At 42.2% G+C, this 22,723-nt stretch overlaps 1 protein-coding gene across 1 annotated transcript; it reads left to right on the top strand.

Moving 5' to 3' along the window:
• Positions 1-702: 702 nt before the first annotated feature.
• On the top strand, positions 703-1,767 carry LOC134368329 (melanoma-associated antigen 10-like). Its single transcript, XM_063084868.1, has one exon. It carries the CDS (start codon positions 703-705, stop codon positions 1,765-1,767), a length of 1,065 nt encoding a protein of 354 aa, XP_062940938.1.
• Positions 1,768-22,723: the final 20,956 nt, after the last annotated feature.

The following is a 22,723-nucleotide window of genomic DNA, read 5'->3' as shown; positions in this document are numbered from 1 at the left end:
TTGTTCCATATCAGGGGTGTGAGTTCCTGTTCTGAGAGGTTCTCAGGCCAGCAGAAGGGTTGGGTCCGGGATCCTGACGACGTAAAGGTGAGGGCTCTGAGTGAGTATGAAGGGGACCATTCATTCACTACAGAGGAGTGGGGACCTCACAGAGTCCGGTCCATCCCTCCTGTCGGCACAGGGAGTCCAAGGTGTCCATGCAGTCTGCAGCTTGAGGACTTCCTCTATTCCTCTTACATGACCTCCAGGAACTGAGAGGTGAGACCTTGGTCTGCGGCAGTGTCCTCAGGTCACAGCAGAGGAGGCCCAGGAGAGCAGGCGTCAAGGTGAGGTGCATGCCCTGAATGAGTTACAAGAGCTCCACCGGTCCCAGAACAGAGAGGACCCTGCAGTTCCCGGCCCCACCCACAATACTGTCAGGGCTGGAGCCTCATTCTCTGCCTGCTGCATCCTGCGGGGCCGTCTCATTCCGCCTCCATGTCCACAGGAGACAGGCCGACCAGGAGGACAGGAGCCCTGTGAGGCCCTAGAGCACCAGTGAAAGGGAAGACCTGTAAGTAGGCCTTTGTCAGAGCCCCCTAGGGTGTGGTTCTAGGCTGAGGCCACTCAACTGCTCTCTCCCTCCTCCAGACCTGTGCATCCCCATCCCCGTCACCGAACTCCAGCCCACACTCCTGTTTTCTGTCCCCAGGGAAAGTTGCGATGCCTTATTGTGACAAGAGTCAGCTCTGTGAGCTTGAGGAAGACCTTCGGGCCCAAAGAGAGGCTCCAGCCCTGGTGGGTGCGCAGGTTCCTGGTGATGAGGAAGACATGGAGGTGTTCTTCTTCACCTCCTCTTCCTCTTCCTCCAACTCCTCTGCCTCCACCTCTCCTCTGGTCCCAGGCACCCCAGAGGACGTGCCTACTGCTGGAACACCAAGTCCTCCCCAGAGTCCTCAGAGTGTCTGCTCATCCCCCACTGCCACTGTCTCCCCTCCATGGAGCCAGGCAAGCGAGAGCCCCAGCATCCAAGAAGAGGAGGGCCCGAGCAGCTCACAGGATGTGGGATTCCCTGAGTACTTGCTCCAGGGTGCACCACAGGAGATGATGTATGATTTGCTTAATCTCCTGCTCCTCAAGTATCGAAAGAAGGAGCTGATCACAAAGGAAGAAATGCTGAATGGAGTCCTCAAAAATTACGAGGACCAATTCCCTGCCATCTTCAGCAAAGTCTCTAAGTACATGGAGATTGTCTATGGCATTGCAGTGAAGGAAGTGGACCCTGCCAGCCACTCCTACATCCTCAGCACCTCCCTGGGCCTCACCTACGATGGGATGCAGAGCGATGACCAGAGCGTGCCCAAGACCGGCCTCCTGATTATCACCCTGGGCTTGGTCTTCATGGAGGGCGACTGCACCTCTGAGAAGAGCATGTGGTATGTGCTGGGTGTGCTGGGGTTGTGTCCTGGGAGGGAGCACCCCATCTATGGAGAGCCCAGGAAGCTCATCACCGAAGATTGGGTGCAGGAAAACTACCTGGAGTACCGGCAGGTGCCCAACAGTGATCCTGCGTGCTATCGGTTCCTGTGGGGCCCACGTGCCCACGCTGAAACCAGCAAGATGGAAGTTCTGGAGCATTTGGCCCAGTTCAATATTACTTTCCCCAGTTTATTCCCACACTTGTATCAGATGGCTCTGAGAGATGAGGAAGATAGCGCCCAGGCCGGAATTGCCACCACAAATGGCACTTCTGCCACAGCCAGTACCAGTTCTAGTGGCACACCTTGAAGCTTCTCTAACCCCAGATGAAGTCTAAGGTAGATTCTCCACTGTGTTTGAAAATAGCAGTCACTGTTTTAAGTAGAAAGTTAATGTGGGGCTAGGGGAAATAGAGTGAATAACAAACAGCTTTGGTTTCCTGTTCTATAAGGGTAACTTGGAGCTTTCTCTTGTTTTCAGTTTGGAATTTTGCAAATGTTATTCCTTTAAATGGAAGGTTTAATTAGCTTAAGAAACTAAGTTTACGAATGACATTGATCACACATTTATTACTCTTTATCCAGTTCAGTAGTAAAAGTTTTGCTATTTCATAAAACAAATTGAAATCTTATTTTGTGGTCTGTAACAAGAGAGCATGGCATCGGAATAGGAATTTACTTGGAAATATGAAAAAACTTAACAAAATAATATGAGGTTAAGAAATAGAGAAAAAGTAAGAAATCAGTAATTTTTGGCTTCCTTTTCCCTTTAACTCTGTTGTTCTGTGAAATTAAAATATATATGTATACCTGGATTTGCTTGTGTTCTTCCATGATGTAGTAGAATTTGCATCTCCATAAATGAAACCACTGCTCACAACTCGTTTATTCTGCAAACATTCATTGAGCATCGCTCTCTGGAAGGCCCTGTGTTAGTCGTGGAGATATTAGGATAAGCCCAACCCATAGGGTGGTTGAGCCTAGGAGCAGCGGCCATATTGGGAAGGTGGTGAGATGTCCTCTAAATCCTACAGAACAAGTAGAAAAGGGTTAGGCAGAAAGTGGGGCTCCAGATGAGAGCAGTCGACTGTAAATGTCCTGAGCCAAGCCAGCCTGTGGCTTTGGAAGCTGCACTTCCCTCTGTGGGAGTTGCCTGCACTGAAGCTGGGTGGTGGCAGGGGCCAGGCTCTCAGACGCTGTGTCTTAGGGCTGCGAGGAGAGCCTGGATTGGAAAACTTCTCTGAGCAGTTCCTTTTGGATGGTGGATCAAGCAGAGAGAAATCTCCACCTGGGGCAGGTATGGAAAGTTTCCTGCACTCCCGTCCTAGTTGCAGTTGAACACAGTGCAGGAACTAGGCGATTTATACCCACCACGTGCAAGGGTTTCCTGAGAAATAAGAGTGAATCTCCCAGGAGGTGAGGCCCAGAAGCCATTGGCCAGGTACTCTTCTGCCTGACTGGGACAAGCAGAGCCAGCCCCATTAAAATGCCATTTTAATTAGGTTATCTGGAAGGCAGTTAGGGCAATTGTAAGCAAGGGCTGGATTTTTGGTGGGGAAGGGGATTAACGAAAATAGGGGTATGAATGGAAGAGCAGCTGGGAGAATGGGAAGAGTTTTGTCCTTGACTCAGATTCTACAAGCTTTGAGTTGCATCCAGCTGGGGAAGACTTCCACACACCCACATGAGATAATAGATCATCTAGGATGGAAATCTTACCTAGTTTTATCTTTCAAGCAACATTTATGGCTGAATTGGTATTCCTTGTACTATTGTGCTGCATACTCTGTGAGGTCTCCTAGATGACAACAAAAACAATAACTTTCCCAGAGGAGAGGCTAGTAGGATCTGAGGTCCAAATAGTGATACAGATAACTGCCAAGCATTAAAAGTCTAATACATGTCAGACACTGTGCCAAGTGCTTTGCATGCATTACATACATTTCAACTGTCCTACAAGACAAACTCATTAGGACACCCATTTCACAGATGATGAACCTGAGGCTCGGAGGGCTTGGTAATTTTCCTGTAACCACATGGCTAGTAAGCAACAGAGCTGGGGCTGGATCCCTGGTGTCATGGGCAAAATTGTGTCTGCCACAAAATTCCTAACCCCCAGTACCTCAGAATGTGACTGTATGTGGAAATGGGATCTTTACAAAGGTTGTTAGGTTAAAATCAGGTCATTAGAGCAGGCCCTACTCCAGTATGACTGCTGTCTTTATAAGAAGAGAAGATTGGAACACAGATATGCACAGAGGAAAGACCACGTGAAGACACAGGGAGAAGATGGCCATCTACAAGCCCAAAAGAGAGGCCTCAGGAGAAACCATCCCTGCCCACACCCTGATCTTGGACTTCCAGCCTCCAGAACTGTGAGGAAATGAGTTTCTGTTGTTTAAACTGCCCAGTCTACTTTACTTTGTTAGGGCAGCCCAAGCAAACTAATACACATGGTCTGAATTCCTGTAGAGCTCACACGGTTATCACTCCCCCCAACCTAAAGCAGGCCTTCTGTCGCAATTCATTTCTCTTCCCATGACTCTGTAATGTCTCTCAGGCAACCAAACGATGGGCCCCAAGCCAGTGGTACTAAAAGCAGGCATAAAGAAGTGCTAGGGAATGAATTGTGCCCCTCCAAAATTTAAATGTTGAAGTCATAATGGCCAATGTGATGGTATTTGGAGATGGGGCCTTTGGGAGATAATTAGGTTAAGATGAAGACTTGAAAGTGGAGCCCCTCATGATGGGATTGGAGCCCTTATGAGAAGAGACACCAGACCCCTCTCCCCCCTTCCGGAAACATGGAGAATGTGGCTGTCTACAAGCCAGAAATAGAGTCCTCGCCAGACACCCCCTACACTGGCATCTTGATCTTGGACTTCCCAACCTCCAGAACTGTGAGAAAACAAATGTCTGTTGTTTAAGCTACCCAGTCAATGGCATTTTATCATATATAGCAGAACGAGCTAACTAACACAAGAAGGAAGGTGACAATGCACATCAAACACAAATTGGGGATTGGCTGTGGTTCCTTGAGAGCTAATTCTGCCCAGGTGCCAACATTTTTGCACAGTCCCAGCACTTTTCTGCAATGCTGTGGCCTTCTCCTAGTCTTCGCCCATCTGTCCTCCTATCCAACTCTGGAATCTGGCCTGTTTCCCAGCTCTTCATGGCTGCATCCTCTGAAGGCTGCACCCTGCTCCCAGTGGGACAGCCAAGAATCACCTGCCCTACCCCTAACATATAGCATTTTTACTCTTTGCGCAAGTCCCCTTACTGTTCGTGGCCCTCACTCTGGATCCCCTCTGACAGCAAGATCCCTTTGACTTTAAATACTGAACTTTATACACCTAATCATCCCTTTGGATGTCTTCAGCACATTCTCCAAATGTTTTCCAGATAAGCTGGTGGTTGGATTCTGATTTGGCCCATAAGGTACCAGTTCCTAGGATATCACCCTGAAGTAAGAGTTTTTGAAACCACCCTGATATTGCAGTAGGATGTTAATGGGATGTCTCATTTGAAACTAGACACTTAACACATACATAGATGAATGAGCTCTCCCACATGGTCAAAAACCAAAGCTTCTTACATTAGTGAGCTCAGACTACCTTAACAATATACCATAGACTGGGTGTCCTAAACAACCGAAACTATTTCTCACATTTCTGGAAGCTGGGAAGTTCAAGATCAGGGTACCAGCAGATTTAATGCCCGGTGAAGGCTCTCTTCCTGGCTTGGAGATGAACACCCTCTCTGTGTGTCCTCACATGGCAGAAAGAGAGAGCAAGCAAGGTCTCTGGTGTCTCTACTTATAAGGTCACTATTTCCATCATGAAGGCCCTGGACTTACAACCTCATCTGAACCTAATTACCTAATGACTGAAGGCCCCATTTGCAAATACATCACATTAGGCGTTAAGACTGCAACATGTAAATTTGCATTTCAACATTATATATGGGCGTAGGGGGAAAACAGTTCAGTTATGTCATCTCCCTCATAAATGGTAGATGAGGAAAGACCATGGAAATCACTGTGGAGCAAAGATCTACTAAAGCTAAACTTCTAAAGCCCTGACATCCTCAGAGGAGCAGTTCCTTGGTGTACATGATAGCTCTGATTACAAATGAAAAAAAATGACCATCTTTTCACTGCCTGTGACCCGTGTATCTGCCCCACAGGCAAGTTCTGGCTTTCAGTGTGTCTAATGGCACCTGTACAGGTAGATGTTTTGCTGTGTGGAGTGTAGCAGAGACTGACAGGTTAAGATTTTGCCCATGCATCAAAAGCAGGAAAAAGTTTTCGGCCTACTGACGTTTGAGGTAATTGCAAAGGATAGTGCAGAAAAGTGCTACTGAATAAATAAGGCTCCCCACAGAGATTTATGGGATCCTTGGCAAACTACATGGGGTGATGTATTTGAAAGCATCTGTCATATAGTAGGCACTTAATAGCCAAGATATGGAGTCAACCTAAATGTCCACCAATGGACAATTGGATAAGGAAAATGTGGTATATATACACCACGGAATACAACTATGCCATAAAAAAGAACGAAATTAAAAAAGAACGAAATTCTCCCATTTGCAGCAACATGGATGAGCTTGGAGAAACTTACATTGAGTGAAATAAGCAAAGCACAGAGGGATAAATACCGCATGTATCATTCACAAGTGGGAGCTAGGAGAGAAAGAAGGAAGGGAAGAAAGACCACAGTGGTGTGCTGGACTTGCAGCAGGAGAGAATATGCCTAGGGATACAAAGTGGAGTGGGAAAAGGGGGACGGGGAGGGAGGTCGGGGATAATTGGGTGGTGGACTTGGGGTATAATCACCACTTGTGGTAATGGGCATCCTGCCAGTATGGATCTGGCCATAACGTCTTGGGCATGAGTGGTGACATTTAGCTTCGTACCCCATGAATATTCATAACCAATAAAAGAAACCGAAAAATTAGAAAAAAGGAAAGAATTGAAAAACTTAAGGGAAATCTGGCCTTCTCAGAACCTTCTAGCAATGGATACGGCTGTTTTCATAACAAATTAAAATAGTTGCTTTTTGTTGAGCACCTATTATGTAACAGTTTATGGGGAAGGCTTCAAGTGCTCTTAGACATCTTGCCTTCCTGTCTTTCCTGGACACAGGGACAGTACATTGCCAGTCCACTTGTAGTTAGCAAGAGTCATGTGGCGTTTCCTTACCACTGAAACATGAGCAGGAGTGTTGTTTGTCACATCTAGGCATTTGAGAGCCAGTGGGCCATTTCCATCCTCTCTCGCTCCGTTCATCAGCAGACATGGCGATCCCACACTGAGACGGTAGGACCCCAGGAATAGAAGCAGCCTGGATCTCTGGGTCACCTGAGACTGGAGAGCCTCTGCCAAGCCACATCAGAGTTTCTGTGCACAAAAAACAAACGTTCGTCCTGTTTCAAGCCATTCAAATTTTGGGGTTTGTCTGTTGCATCAGTTTGCAGTTACTTTAAATAATACACAGCTACTATTTACGTTGTTAATCTTATTTCGATATTATAATTGCAAATGTAATAGTGCCTATATTCTTGTTGCAAAAAATGTTTAAATACAGACAAATCACATTTCCTATCTTTAGAAAGATCTTTCACAATTTAGCCACCTACTTAGAGGTCACCTCAGTTAATAATCTGGCGTGTACTATTTTAAAGCTTATTCTACAATTATTCATACGTAGATGTGCTATGAAAATATATAGTATTTTTTAACACACACGAGTAAGGATGTACATGCTGATCTGTCACATGCCTTTGCCACTTAATAAGAAGGATGCAAGGTGTCCTGCAGATCCTGCTCTTTTGGTCTTCTCATGGCTTTCAGTGAATAGGCCAAAGAAAGGAGTTACAGCGTTTGCTGGGGTTAATGATCCTGACTACCAAGGCGAAGTTGGGCTACGACTCCACAAAGGAAGTCAGGAAGAGTATGTCTGGAATACAGATGATCATTAGGGTGTCCCTTAGTATTACCATGCCCTGAGATTAAGGTCAGTAAGAAACTACAACAAACCACTCCAGGCAGGACTGTTAATGGCCCAGACATATGAAGAATAGAGGCCTGAGTCACCTCACCAGGCAAAGAACTATGACCAGCTGAGGTGCTTGCTGAAGGCAAAGGGAATACAAAAAGGGTAATAGAAGAATATAGTTATCAATACCAGCTACACCCACACGATGAGTGTTTTGTCCCTGTTTTGTTATCAATATGTTTGTCAGCAAGAATGCCTTTGAATTGATACAGGTCGTGTGTTTCAAGACTTTCCTTCCTATTGCTCAGTAGTATACCATTGTATGGATGCACCATCGTTTGTTTATCTTTCACCCATGGAAGGATATTCAGGCTATCTTCAGATTTTGGAAAATATGCATAGAACTTCTATAAACCTTCACGTGTGGGTTTTCGTGCGAACATACATTTTTACTTCTCTCAGGAGTGGCATTTCTGAGTTATATGGTTAGTGCCTGTTTATGAGAAATCACCAAATGATCTTCCTCATGGCTATACCATTTCAAAAATCCCATCAGCAATATAAGAGATTTCAAGTTGTTCTTTATCCTTGCTTGCAATTAGTCGTGTCAGAATTTTTAAAATTTTAATCGCTTTCAAATGTGTATACTATTATCTCATCTTGATTTTGACTTACATTTCTCTAATGGCTAATGATGTAAAACAATTTTGCATGTGCTCATTTGCCATCATATGCCCACTTTGGTGAGGTGCTCACTAACGTCTCTTGCCCATTATTAAAATCGAGTCATTTGTTTTCTAATTTTCAAGTTTTGAGAGCCCTTTACACACCCTAGATACAAGTCCCTTGTTGGGTATATAGTTTGCAAATATTTTCTTTCAGTCTGCAGTTTGACTTTTTGACTTTTTATTCTCTTTCTCACACCAAATGTTTTTAATTTTGAGGATGTCTCATTTATTTTTTCCCCTTTATGAACTGTGCTCTTGGTGTCATGTTCAAGAGCTCTTTGCCTCACTTTAGATCGTAAGATTTTCTCCTGTGCTTTTTAAAAAACTGTTACAGATTTTCATTTAACATTTAGATCCATGATCCATTATTTACACATGGGTATTTAATTGTTCTAATACCATTTACTGAAAAGAACAGCATTTCTCAATTGAATTACATTTGTAAAACTTTAAAAGCCATACTGGTCTGTGTCTATCTCCCGAGTCTCTAACCAGTTCCTTTGATCCTGTGTCTGTCCCTTAGCCAGTAGCACAGTTTCTTGATTACTATAGCCTTATTTTAAAATCAGGCAGTGTGATTCTTCAAACTTTATTCTACTTTTTCATAATGTTTTCCTTTTCTTTTTGACAAATAAAAATTGTGTATATTTAAGGTGTACAATTGATGTTTTGATATACAAGTACATTGTGAAGTCATTGCCACAATTTACATATTCATCACCTCATACAGTTAACTGTTTGTGTGGTGAGAACACTTAAGATCTACCCCCTTAGCAAATTTTAAGTATATAATACATTGCTATTAACGATAGTTACCATGATATACATTAGGTCTCCTGAACTTACTCATTTCATAACTGAGATTTTGTAAAGCTAGAGAAAATCCTTTCATTCCCCCCAACCCCCAACCCCTGGCAAACTTCCGACTCTGTTTCTATGCGTTTGACTGCTTTAGATTTCACATGTAAATTAGATCACATAGCATTTGTCCCTCTGTGTCTGGCTTATTTTGCTTAGCATAATGTCCTCCAGGTTTATCTATGTTTTCCCAAAGGGCAGATCTTCCTTCTTTGCTAGGGCCGAATAATATTCCATCATACATATTTGTAAGATTTTCCTTATCCATTTAGCCATTGACGGACTCCTAGGTTGCTTTCACGTTTCCACTATTGTGAATAACGCTGCAATGAACATGGGAGTGCAGATATCTCTTTGAGATCCCGATTTCAATTTCATTGGATATACACCCAGAACTGTGGCTGCTGGATCATAAGGTGTTCTATTTTTAGTTTTTGAGGAGTCTGCATACTGTATTACATCATGGCTATACCAATTTACAATCCTACTAACAGTGTACAAGGGTTCCCTTTTCTCCACATCCTCAAAAGTACTTCTTATCATTTGACTTTTTGATAATAGCCATCCTAACAGGTGTGTGGTGATATCTAATTGTGGTTTTCATTTGCACTTCATTGGTGATTAGTTGCCTTGAGCACTTTTTCCGTGTATCTCTTGGCCATTTGTAATATCTTCTTCACAGATATGTCTATTCAGGTCCCTTGCCCATTTTTGAAATTGGGTAACTGGGGTTTTTAGTCTGTTTCTTTGTTTGTTTTACTGCTGAATTTTATGAGTTTCCCTACAAGGTAGGGAGACAGGACTAGCATAGGCGGTGGAGCCAGATAGAGTTGAATCTGCAGCCTGGTCACTAAGCGGAGATGTAGACACAGGAGGTTGCTGAGCCGCCTGCTGAGGCATGGAAGGTACTGGGGCCCGGTTATGAGGCTGGGCTGCAGCTGCAAGGGGGACCAAAGTTCAGGCAAGTCCTCATAGGTTCAATTGTCAGAATCCTGGGTAGATAACTTTGAGTTCTCTGGTCTCACTCTTAATTTAGTGGCTGCCCAGGTCATCACTTGTGCTGGGGATCTCCTCGTCACTGGAAGTGCTGGGGATCTCCTTGTCCTTTTGGTCCTGCTTCGGCTCTTTTAACTGCAGTTCCTCATTCAGCTGTTGATAGTGGCTGAATAGTGTTGGCCCTTTCCCTTTTTGGGTTTTGAGGGGGTGATAATTTCTGCAGTGGCTTTGGTCCTTACACTCCCTTGAAGTGGCCTTTTAAGTTTCACGGATGTCTTGGGCTCCTGTAAGGACAGCAGGGAAATCACAGAAGGGCAATGGTATAAGGAAGAGGATGGAGAAGGGATGGGAACAAGGGCTTCCTGAGAATGCGTGTGGGCTGAGGGGTTGTACCAGGCGAGGGCCGGGTAGGAGTCTTGGGAGAAAGGTGTCAAGGGGAAGAAGAGAAGAAGGTGGTCATCTCACCTTGCCCTTTCCTCTTCTTCCCCGCTTTGCTGTCTCCGGTGAGCTGTGGTTTCCTGGTCGCTTTGCCATGTCAGCACTGCCCAGTGGTCTGTCCCAGGGCCCCTGGCCTCCCTATATACGCCCTGCACAGGACAATGAGGAGCCACACCCTCCGCTTTGTTTGGTCAGCAAGCCAGTCCCCCAGCCTGTCTAGCCCTGTCCTGGCAGGGGTGGCTCAGACATCACAGTGGCCCATCCTGACTCCTCCGGGAGTGGGGGGAGGCCAAGGTGCCCTGGTTGGAAAATGGGTGTTTTCTTAGCAACCGACAGGGCCTTCCGAACAGACCTGCCACACTCCTCATGGTTCAATTCTGGGGGATCACATGGCAAGGAGAGGGTGTCTTCTCCAAGCCCTTCCCCAGGGCCACCTGATTCAGTGGCTCATTCTGTTCTCTCCCAACCTTCACCATTACCTGGTTTTTGTATATGCTACCTACAATACACCCACGGTAATGTGGCCACGCTTAAATCTAGGTGGAGATATGAATCATCCTACCGCATTCCTAACAATTTCTCTTACGCACATTGAAGACCATGCACTTCCTTCCTGGCTGCCACCAGGAAACTTTTCCATCCCACTTGCTTTTCCCAGTGTCCACAGAGGTCCCCTCAGTTTTGTTTTCCAGTCTGAAATCACTGCCTTCCGGCTGTCAGACTCAATAAATAATCTTGCTCTTCTGAGTATCCTACTCTTGTTTCAAGTCTGGGGGATCTACTTATCTCAACAGGTGTAATAGCAAGACTTGGATTTTAACAGTGTGTGTGCACGGGTGAGGCAGATATTTACATGCCAGAAGTCGTGCTGGATGTTCCCGTATAATAGGGAACTATTATCCAAGAATAATAAATTCATTAGAGGAGAGGGGAATTCCTCAGTATTTTACTTGGGATTCTTTTCAGTGCCACAAGGAAAAAAACAGGTCTCCATATTGGAAAGGGAAAAGTAAAACCTTCTTTATTCACAAACAATGGATACTGTATGCAGAAAATCCTATCAATCTAACAAAATGTTTGTAGAACTAATAACTATGTTTAGCAAGGTCGCAGAATACAAAATCAATATAAAAATCAATTATATTTTTTATATTCTAGCAAGGAATATTGGAAAATTGAAATAAAGCACAGTATAATTTAAAATAGCTTTAGAAAATTTGCACGCTTAGGGATGTATTTACATAAATATAAATCTAACAAAATCTGTTGAAGATCTGTACACTGAAAACTAGAAAGCAATGAAGAGAAATTAATAAGGATGCAAATATGTGGAGATAGATATTTTGTTCTAAAGTTGGAAGACTCATTATTGTTAAGATGTCAATAATTTCCAGATTTATTGATAGACTTAATGCAATTCTAACCAAAATCCATGAGGGTTTTAGTAGAATTTGGCAGGCTGATGATAACATTCATATCGAAATGGATAGGACATGTATAGCTGAAATAACTGTAATGAAAAAGAGGACAAAGATGGAAAGTTTACACTACTTGATTTTAAGGCTTCTTATAAAGTAAGAATAGTCAATATGGTGTTGTATTGGCAAAATGATAGTAATACGTCAATAGAACAGTGCAGAAATAGATCCTCTTATATACACATATATAGGCAACTGAATATAAATAAAGATGCAAAGAAAGATTAGAGAAAAAAGGAGAAACTGTCTTTTCAGCAATTGGGTGTGGATAAATCAGATATCCATTTACAAATTATAAATTTCAATCCATACCTCAAAGCATATTTTAAAAAGTAACTCAAAATGAATGATAGACCTCACTGTAAAACTAAATCTATACATCTTCCAGAAGAAAACAAGTGTTGCCTTTGATTAGTCAACAATTTCTTAGATACAGCAAAAAGCCCAATCCGTTAATTAACAAAAAATTATAAATTGGAGTTTCTGCAAATTAAGATCTTCTGCTCTTAAAAATCATTGTTAAGAGAGTGAACAGACAACCTACAGGCTGGGATAAAATATTCTGAAATCACGTATCTGATAAAGGTCTTACATAACAAATACAAAGAAGCACTTTTAAAACTCACTAGGAAGGAACCAAACAACCCAATTTAAAATTGGCAGAAAACTTGAGCACTTCTACAGAAAGACATACAGATAGACATATTCACATGGGTAAAAGCCCAGCAACATTAGTCATCGAGGAAATGCAAATCAAACACACAACGAAATACCACTATCGACCTATTAGAATGGCTAATATTGAAAAGACTAGCTATGGCAAGCATTGGTAAGGATTTGAAGTACCGGACTCTTATATACACCTGCGAGAATGTAAAATGTCCTGATCGTTATTCAAAACAGTTTGCCAATTTGTTAAAATGTTACAGATGCACCTACTATGTGATGCAGGCATCCGACTCCTAGGTAATTAGATAAAACTTTTTCAAGTGCAAAAGGATCTATTGTGATAGAAGACAGATCAGTGGGTTCTTGGGGATGGAGCTGCAGGAAAAGTCATATGGGAGGATTTACAAAGGGCTAAAGAGGAAATTTTTGGGTGTGATGGATCTGTTCGCTGTCTTTATTGTGGTGATGGCTTCCAGGGTGTATTCATGTGTCAAAACTTACCAAATTTACACATTATGTAGTTTTTTGTATGTCAAATATACTTCAATAAAGCTGTTTTTAAAAATAGTATTTTCTGCAAAAGACAACTTTTGAAAAAATAAAAATAAAAGGATTTGTAAGGGAAAGTATTTAGTCATTGAAATTATTTAGTATTGCTACAGTATGGTGTTGATATAAATCAAGACTTTTAAAATTTGTTTCATTACCATTTAACAATTCTCTGTAAGGATTCAACTTCTGCCTCCAAGAACGTGGAGTAGATATACTTTTCCCTATTTTTTTCTGCTAAGTACAACTAAACAGCCTCGACATTGTATATAAAACAAACATAAGATGACTCTGAAATGTAGAAAGAAAATAGACTGTCTAGTGACCTTGGAACACAAGGAATGACATGGTAGTGAGTTCCCTGGGTTTTCTTTTTGCTTCATATATTCCAGACTTGGAGATGTAGAAGTAGCAATTCGGAAACGCCAATGGGCACAGACAAAAACAAACAACAAAAGCCTGCTTTCTCTAGTCAAAGGACCAGGAAAGGTGCAACCCAGTAGGACAGAACCCTTTTAGACAAGAACTGCTCTACTTTAGCCAAACACCACAGAAAACTGTGGCTCTATCCCAACCAGCCAGCAAAGGCTAAGTAGTGAGACTAGATTTCTAAACTTACCAGGCTATACCAAGGCATCTGAACCCCCATTCCACTGTACCCCACCAGGGATGGTGACAGAGAAGACTCAGCAGGGACCTGGGAGTTTGATTCTCCACTAGTTGGTAATGAGGCCTCCCAGTCACTACTTCCGCCTGCCCCCAGACTGTCCATGAACACTCACTATTGAGGTGGTGGTATTCAAGGAGGCCTAGTAGAGAATCAGGACTTCAATTTGGCCCAGCAATTGTGAGGCCACCCCCAAGCCCCATGGCATCAGAGCTTCACATGGGGAGCAGTAATGAGGCAGCCCTACCCTCCCCAGCCAAAAAAATATTCAGGGGAGGTGTAGTAGGAAGTTGGAACTGCCACAACTGCCCAGCAGTAACACAGAGAACCCACTTGGGTATCAGTGGAGTCCAAGTGGAGAACCTGGTCTTCCATCCACATCTGGCAGTGATGAAGAAGTGGTCCCGTTCTCCTGCTAAAGCAGTGTCAGAAGAAGTCAGTTAAAACAGAAGGTTTGAATAAGATCCATTGCCTCATTGCCCAATACTTAAATATCCAGGATACAAGAAAAAATAACTCATCACACCAAGAGCCAGGAAAGTCTCAACTTGAATTTGAGTAGACAATCAAGAGAGAGCAATACCAAGAGGACACAGGTGTTGGAATTATCTGAAAGTACTAGAAAGAAACCATCATAAGATGCTTCAATGAGCAATCATAAGCACACTTGAAATAATAAAAACATAGAAAGTCTCAACAAAGAAGCAGGATATATAAAAAAGGACTAAATGAAAAGTTCAAAACTGAAAAATAAAATAACTGCAATAAAAACCTTACTGGATGCTTTCAACAGCATAATGGAGAGAATAGAGGAATCAGTGAACTGAAAATAGAGCAATAAATTTATCTGATCTGAACAACAGAGAAAAAAAAAAAAGAAGGAAAAAATAAATAAGTCCTTGAGGACCAATGGCACTATAATAAGAGATCTGACATTTTTGACATCAGAGTCTCAGAAGGAGAGGGGAAAAAGATTAAGGCTCAAAAAAGTATTAAAATGAATAAATTCCTGAAAACCTCCCGAATTTGGCGAAAGGCATAAATTGAGAGCATACATATTCAAGAAACTGAGTGAATCTCAAACAGGATAAACCTAAAGAAATTGACTCCAAGACATGTCATAATCAGCATTTCAGAAAACTAAAGACAAAGACAGATATCTGAAAACAGTGACAGAGAAATGACAACTTACCTGTATCTGCCAGCAGCAGAGACTTACACTGAGCCCCCAACATGGCACCATTACCCAGGGTGATCAGCCAGCTACCTGCTGGCAGGTTGAGTACATTGGACTGCTTCCATCATGGAAAGGGCAGTGTTTTGTCCTTATTGGAATAGACACTTACTCTAGGTATGGATTTGCCTTCCCAGCATGAATGCTTCTGGCAAAACTATCATCTGTGGATTCACGGAATGCCTTATTCACTGTCATGGTATACCACACAGCATTGCTTCCGAACAAGGAACTCACTTCATAGCCAAAGAAGTGCGGCCATGGGCTTGTCCTCTTTGAATTCACTGGTCTTACCATGTTCCCCACCATCCTAAAGCAGCTGTTCTGATAGAATGGTGGAATGGCCTTATGAAGTCACAGTTACAGTGCCAGCTAGGTGACAATACTCTAGAGGGCTGGGGCAAGGTTCTCCAGAAGGCTGTATATGCTCTAAATCAGTGCCCAATATATGGTACTGTTTCTGCCATAACCAGGATTCACAGGTCCAAGAATCAAGGGGTGGAAATAGAAGTGGCACCATATGCCATTATCCCTAATGACCCACTAGCAAAATTTTTGCTTCCCGTCCCAATAACTTTATGCCCTGCTGGTCTAGAGGTCTTGGTTCCAGAGGGAGAAATGCTTCCATCAAGAGGCACAAAGTGATCCCATCGAACTGGAAGTTAAGGCTGCCACCTGACCACTTAGGGCTCCTCATGCCTCTAAGTCAACAGGCTAAGAAAGGAGTTACAGTGTTGGCTGGAGTGACTCACCCAGACTACCAAGGGGAAGTTGTACGACTATGTCACAATGGAGGTAAGGAAGATTATGTCTGGAATACAGGAGATCCCTTAGTACGAAGGGTATCTCTTTGTACTACCATCCTCTGTGATTAAGGTTAATGGAAAATTACAACAACTCAATCCAGGCAAGATGACGAATGTCCCAGACTCTTCAGGGATACAGGTTTGAGTCACCCCCTCCTCCCCCAGGTAAAGAATCATGACAACCTGAGGTGCTCAGTGATGGCAAATAGAGTACAGAATGGGTAGTAGGAGAAGGTAGTTATAAATACCAATTTGACCATGTGACCAGTCACAGAAAGGGGGATTGTAATTGTCCTCAGTATTGTGCTAAGAATATGTCTCAAAGATGGCAGACTGGATGGTCCCCAGTGTCACTCTCTCCCACAAATCAACCAATTTACAGCTATTAAAAAGCATTGACAGGGCTGGCCCGTGGCTCACTCAGGAGAGTGTGGTGCTGATAACACCAAGGCCAAGGGTTCGGATCCCATATAGGGATGGCCGGTTAGCTCACTAGGTGAGCGTGGTGCTGACAACACCAAGTCAAGGGTTAAGATCCCCTTACCGGTTATCTTTAAAAAAAAAAAAAAAAAGCATTGACAGACAAGCTGGGGCCACTAGAGCTCAGGGGAAGAGGAAGACAGACCTACAGAGTTCATGAAGGCAGGAGAAGCCATTGTGTGAGAAAGAAAGGATTGCTCTGACCATTTCGAATCCCAGCTGCTTCAAGCCTGGAGCTGGTGAACACATGGAGCAAGAGCTGGCAAAAGTCGCTGCCACGCTCTTCGTATGAAATTGCTTTGAGGCAGCAGGGGAAAAGAGGGCCTTGGTGGCCCAAAGGCCAGTAAGACCACGAACAGGTTAATGAGGACCCACACAGGAGCGAGGAGCCACAACAAATGGAAAAAAGCCACTCAGAAGCCAGTGAGTCATGTCAAGGGATCAGTGCACAGCCAATCCCATGGGAAGTGTTTGGAGCCTAGGTGGTGGGGGAGACAGGCCACCAGGGGAACACTGGGGCACAGCATGGACAGCAGATCGGCCCTCCAATCAGCGCAGGACCACTTAGTAGAGACTGGTCAGGAATATAGAACTGCAGGAGGGTGTAGTTTGCTGAAAAGTCTCAGGCCCAAGACCAGAGTTTCCACACAACCCAGGTGTACAAGAAATCACAAGACCCAGAAGTACATATAAAGTCAATAATTAAAACCCGGGCTGCACAAAAAGCCTTCCCCAGGGAATCAGCAACAAAGCAGCAATTTAGCTCAACCACAGGGCTCAAGTGCTGGTCCCCACAGGAAGTTCCCCTATTTTAGAAGTGAACAAAGGAAAACAAATTAGTTCCAGTGCAGAATTTAAATGGTGGGAATAGCAAACAATCCAACACAGAACTGAAAGGAAAAATAAAATACCCAAAGACCAGAGAAAAAATTTGAAGTTAGGTAGTAAAGGTCCCACATCACCAAAGAGCACCTATAAAACCTAAAAGGACTGGAAGCCCCCAGGATGCCAAGCCAGGGTGTTGGGAGTGCCAGGGACCTGAGCCTGTCCCCTACAACTGCAACCAGCTCAGCAAGGACCACTAAGCTGCAGTAGGAAGTACGCTGGGCTCCTGAGCAAAGGCAGTGGTGGGCTGAGGGTGTCACCCATGCCCCCATGACACCCACAACCAGCCCAGCAACGACCACCAAGCCACCACAGGAAATACACCAGGCTCCCACGGCAGGGAGGTGAGAAGCCGAGGGCTTCAGCCACACCTCCCAACAACTCTGCATCCAGCCCAGCAACCACCAAGCCACAGCTGAAAGGCCCGAGGCCTTCCGTGCAGAAATGAGGGGGATGCCATGAGCCTCACCATGTCCCCACCTTCCTCCTTCTCCAACCCTTTTTCCTTTCCCCTTTCCCTCTCCCCCTCCCCATAACTGCTCCGCAACAACATCTTAGAATGTAAAAAAGTAATAATATAAATAAATAAATAAACTAAAAAAAAGATATATCTCTATGCCTGTACATGCATTAGGCAATTATCTTTGTTTTTGTTCCTTTTATTCTTTATTATGAACCGTAAGACTTATTGGCTTTATATCAACATTTTAATATTGTTAACTTTACATCACAGTATTTGCACTTAAGTCATGGGATATTTGAAGAAGTGTAAATATCTGAGGACTTTACCTCTTCTCCTGGGAAAGGGATTAACACGTTTTCAGTTGTATGCAGGATAGTTGCATCATGTTAGGCAGAACTATTACATTATTGTACCACTCGAGGAGGATCTTGAATGGTATAACCACAAACATAATAGATATGCTAACTATTCTTATTAGATCATTATATAATATATGCATGTATTAAAACAACAATTTGTATCCCATAAACAGGTACAATGACAAAATTAAAACAAAATTTTTTATAAAGTTTATGGAAGAGCAAAGGAACTAGACGAGATAAAACAATTAAGAGACCCTGATGAACACAGATGCAAAAATCTTCAATAAAATGCTAGCAAACTGAATTCAACAGCGCATTAAAAGTATTATACATGATGATCAAGCAGAATTTATCCTTAGGATCCAAGAATGGTTCAACATATACAAATCAATAAATGTGATACACTACATTTAACAAAATGAAAGACAAAAATCATATGGTCATCTTAATATGTGCAGAAAAATCATTTGACACAATTCAACATTCTTTCATGAGAAAAACTCTCAACAAATTAGGTATAGAAGGAATGCACTTTAACACAATAAAAGTCATGTATAACAAGCCCATAGCTAACATTATACTCATTGGTGAAAAGCTGAAAGCTTTAACTCTAAGATGAAGAACAAGACAAGGATGCCCACTCTTGCCACTTCTATCCAACATAGTACTGAAAGTCCTAGTAAGACACATTAGGCAAGAAAAAGTACTAAAAGGTATCTAAATTGAAAAGGAAGAAGTAAAATCATCTCTGTTGCTGATGACATGGCTGTGGATATAGAAAACCCTAATTGCTTCCCCAAACAACTGTTAGAACCAATGAACAAATTCCGTAAATTTGCAGGATGCAAAATCAACATGCAAAAATCAGTTGCATTTCTATTAACTACAGACTATCAAGAAAGTAACTAAGAAAAAATTTCATTTATGATAGCATCAAAAACTAATAAAATAATTTTATTTGTTTTTCATGTTTTCCCCATTTAAAAAACATTTTTCTTTTAATTTTTATAAAAAAATAATTTTAAACAAAGAAATGAATTGTCTGAACACTGAAAATTATACACCATTGGTGAAATTGAAGAAGACACAAAGAAATGGAAAGACATGGAATGTTCATGAGTTGGAGGAATCAATATTGTTACAATGTTCATACTACTCAATGTGATCTACAGATTCAATGGAATTACTATGAGGATTCCAATGACATTTTTCACAGAAGTAGAAAAAGCAATCGTAAAACTTATATGAAACCAGAAAGGATCCCAAGTAGCCAGATCAACCTTGAGCTAGAAGAGCAATGTTGCAGGCATCACACACCCTGATGTCAAAGTTTATTACAAAACTGTTGTAATCAAGATAGCATGGTACAGGCATAAAAACAGACTCACAGACCAACGGAACAGACTATAAGTCCCAGAAATAATCCCACACATTACAGTTAACTAATATTTGAGAAGGGCTGTAGGAATACACAATGGAGAAAAAAGAATCTCTTGATCATTTTTTAAAAATTTTTTAAATTTTTATTGAATCAAAATTGATTATACATACTTTTGGGGTTTGACATTGAGAAATGTTGATCAAATCAATATTACCAGCATATATATTGTTACAAATCATAATAATTCTTTATGTCCTCTGTCCAATCTCTCCCCATCCCCCTCTCCCTCCCCCTCCCCCCTCTAATTACCCTAGATTACTTCTCTCCTTCTGAAAGAATAATGGTTACTGTGTTGATTTGTTGCCTAGATGATCTGTCCAATGCTGAGAGGTGTGATGAGGTCCCCCAATATTATCATAGAGCAGATGCTTCTTCTGTCACTCTGAAATGGGCTTCATGGAGAGAGACATCCTCTTCTTTTCTTTGGACTCTGCTGGTGACTCTCCTTGTGGCAATGCACTCCAGTGGATGGCGGACCATCTCCATGCTGGTTGTGGTGTCTAGCCGCTTTCGTGGCAGCCATGGTTATGGTGAAGGGTATGGAGGGCCACCCACACGGAGGTGATGTTTTTGCCATGTTTCTCCGTGCTGGAGATGTGCCTGGTTGTGGGGAGTGTCTGGTCCCCGGGTCCATGCCTCGGGTACCTGGGTGGGCACCGAGGTGCCGGCATGGTTTGCCTGGTTGTGGGATGGGCATCTGGTCCATTTCTCCATGCCTCAGGTGAAAGGAGAGTCTCTTTTATAAATGGTGTTAGGAAAAGTGGATTTCCAAATGCAAAAGAATAAAATTGTATTCTTCTTTTAAATGATAAACAAAAACCAGCTCAAAATGGATTCAACATTTAAAAGTAAGGCCCCAAAATCTAGAAATTCTAGAAGAAAATAGGAGAGAAACATCTAGAGATGGGTCTTGGCAATGCCTTTCTGACTATGACTTCAAAAGTACAGGCAACGAAAGCAAAAATAAACAATTGGAACTACATCAAACTAAAAAGTTTCTGCACAGGAAAGAAAATCAATAAAATAAAAAAGCAAGTTACAGAATGAGAGAAAATACTTGTAAATCATATATCTTATAGGCGGCTAACATGCAAAAAATATAAGGAACTCATAACATTCAGCAGGAAAACAAAGAAACAAACCAAAAACCCCAGTAACCCAATTTAAAAAATGGACAAAGTAACTCCCGTTAGGATGGCTAAAATCCAAAAGACTCTGAACGATAAATGCTGGCGAGGTTGCAGAGAAAAAGGAACTCTCATACATTGTTGTTGTGACTGCAAAAAGGTGCAGCCTCTATGGAAAATGGTATGGAGGTTCCTCAAACAATTGCAGACAGATCTACCATACGACCCAGCTATCCCACTGTTGGGAATATACCCAGAGGAATGGAAATCATCAAGTCGAAGGTAAACCTGTTCCCCAATGTTCATCACGGCACTCTTTACAATAGCCAAGAGTTGGAACCAGCCCAAATGCCCATCATTAGATGAGTGGATACGGAAAATGTGGTATATCTACACAATGGAATACTACTCAGCTATAAAAATGACTGAAATACTGCCATTTGCAACAACATGGATGGACGTTGAGAGAATTATATTAAGTGAAACAAGTCAGGCACAGAAAGAGAAATACCACATGTTCCCACTTATTGGTGGGAGCTAAAAATTAATATATAAATTCACACACAGACACACACACACACATACACACACAAAAAAAAAAACCGGGGGGGGGGAAGAAGATATAACAACCACAATTACTTGAAGTTGATACCAGGAGCAAACAGAAAGGACATTGTTGGGGGGGGTAAGGAGGAGGGACGGAGGTTTTGGTGATGGGGAACAATAACCAGCCGAAATATATATCGACAAAATAAAAAAAAAAAAAAATGGACAAAGGACCTGAATAGGCATATCTCTGAAGAAGATATTCCAAAATGGCCAACAGATACACGAAAAAGTGCTCAAGGCAACTAAGCACCAGTGAAGTGCGAATGAAAACCACAATTAGATATCACCACACACCTGTTAGGATGGCTATTATCAAAAAGTCAAATGATAAGAAGTACTTTTGAGGATGTGGAGAAAAGGGAACCCTTGTACACCGTTGGTAGGATTGTAAATTGGTGTAGCCATTATGTAATAAAGTATGGAGACTCCTCAAAAACTAAAAATAGAATAACTTATGATCCAGCAGCCACAGTTCTGGGTGTATATCCAATGACATTGAAATAGGGATCTCAAAGAGATATCTGCACTCCCATGTTCATTGCAGCATTCTTCACAATAGCCGAAACCTGAAAGCAACCTAAGAGTCCATCAATGGCTAAATAGATAAGGAAAATGTGACAAATACGTATAATGGAATATTATTCAGCCCTAGCAAAGAAGGAAGTCCTGCCCTTTGGGAAAATATAGATAAACCTGGAGGACATTATGCTAAGCAAATTAAGCCAGGCACAGAGGGACAAATGCTACGTGATCTCATTTACATGTGAAATCTAAAGCAGTCAAACGCATAGAAGCAGAGAGTAGAAAGGTTGCCAGGGGTTGGGGGTTGGGGGGAACGAAAGGATTTTCTCTAGCTTTACAAAATCTCAGTTATAAAATGAGTAAGTTCTGGAGACCTAATGTATATCATGGTAACTATCGCTAATACCAATGTATTATATACTTAAAATTTGCTAAGAGGGTAGATCTTAAGTGTTCTCACCACACACACAAACAGGAACTATAGGAGGTGATGAATATGTTAATTGTGGTAACTACTTCACAATGTATATGTATATCAAAACATCACTTGTACACCTTAAATATACACAATTTTCATTTGTCAAAAAGAAAAAAAAAACATTATGAAAAAGTAGAATAAAGTTTGAAGAATCACACTGCCTGATTTTAAGATAAGGCTATAGTAAGCAAGAAACTGTGCTACTGGCTAAGGGACAGACACAGGATCAAAGGAACTGGTTAGAGACTCGGGAAATAGACACAGACCAGTATGGCTTTTAAAGTTTTACAAATGTAATTCAATTGAGAAATGCTGGTCTTTTCAGTAAATGGTATTGGGACAATTGGATACCCATGTGTAAAAAATGTATCATAGATCTAAATATTAAATGAAAATCAGTAACACTTTTTTAAAAAGCACAGGAGAAAATCTCATGACCTAAAGTGAGGCAAGGAGCTCTTGAACATGACACCAAGA

This window comes from Cynocephalus volans, chromosome X (assembly GCF_027409185.1).
Source record: "Cynocephalus volans isolate mCynVol1 chromosome X, mCynVol1.pri, whole genome shotgun sequence".
NCBI lineage: Eukaryota > Metazoa > Chordata > Mammalia > Dermoptera > Cynocephalidae > Cynocephalus > Cynocephalus volans.
The sequence above is the reverse complement of the archived record's forward strand: the minus strand, read 5'-3'. Positions and strand labels throughout refer to the sequence as shown.

Bases quoted from the DNA above. Each gene is read 5' to 3' on its own strand.
- LOC134368329 (XM_063084868.1), top strand. From the start codon at position 703: ATGCCTTATTGTGACAAGAGTCAGCTCTGTGAGCTTGAGGAAGACCTT.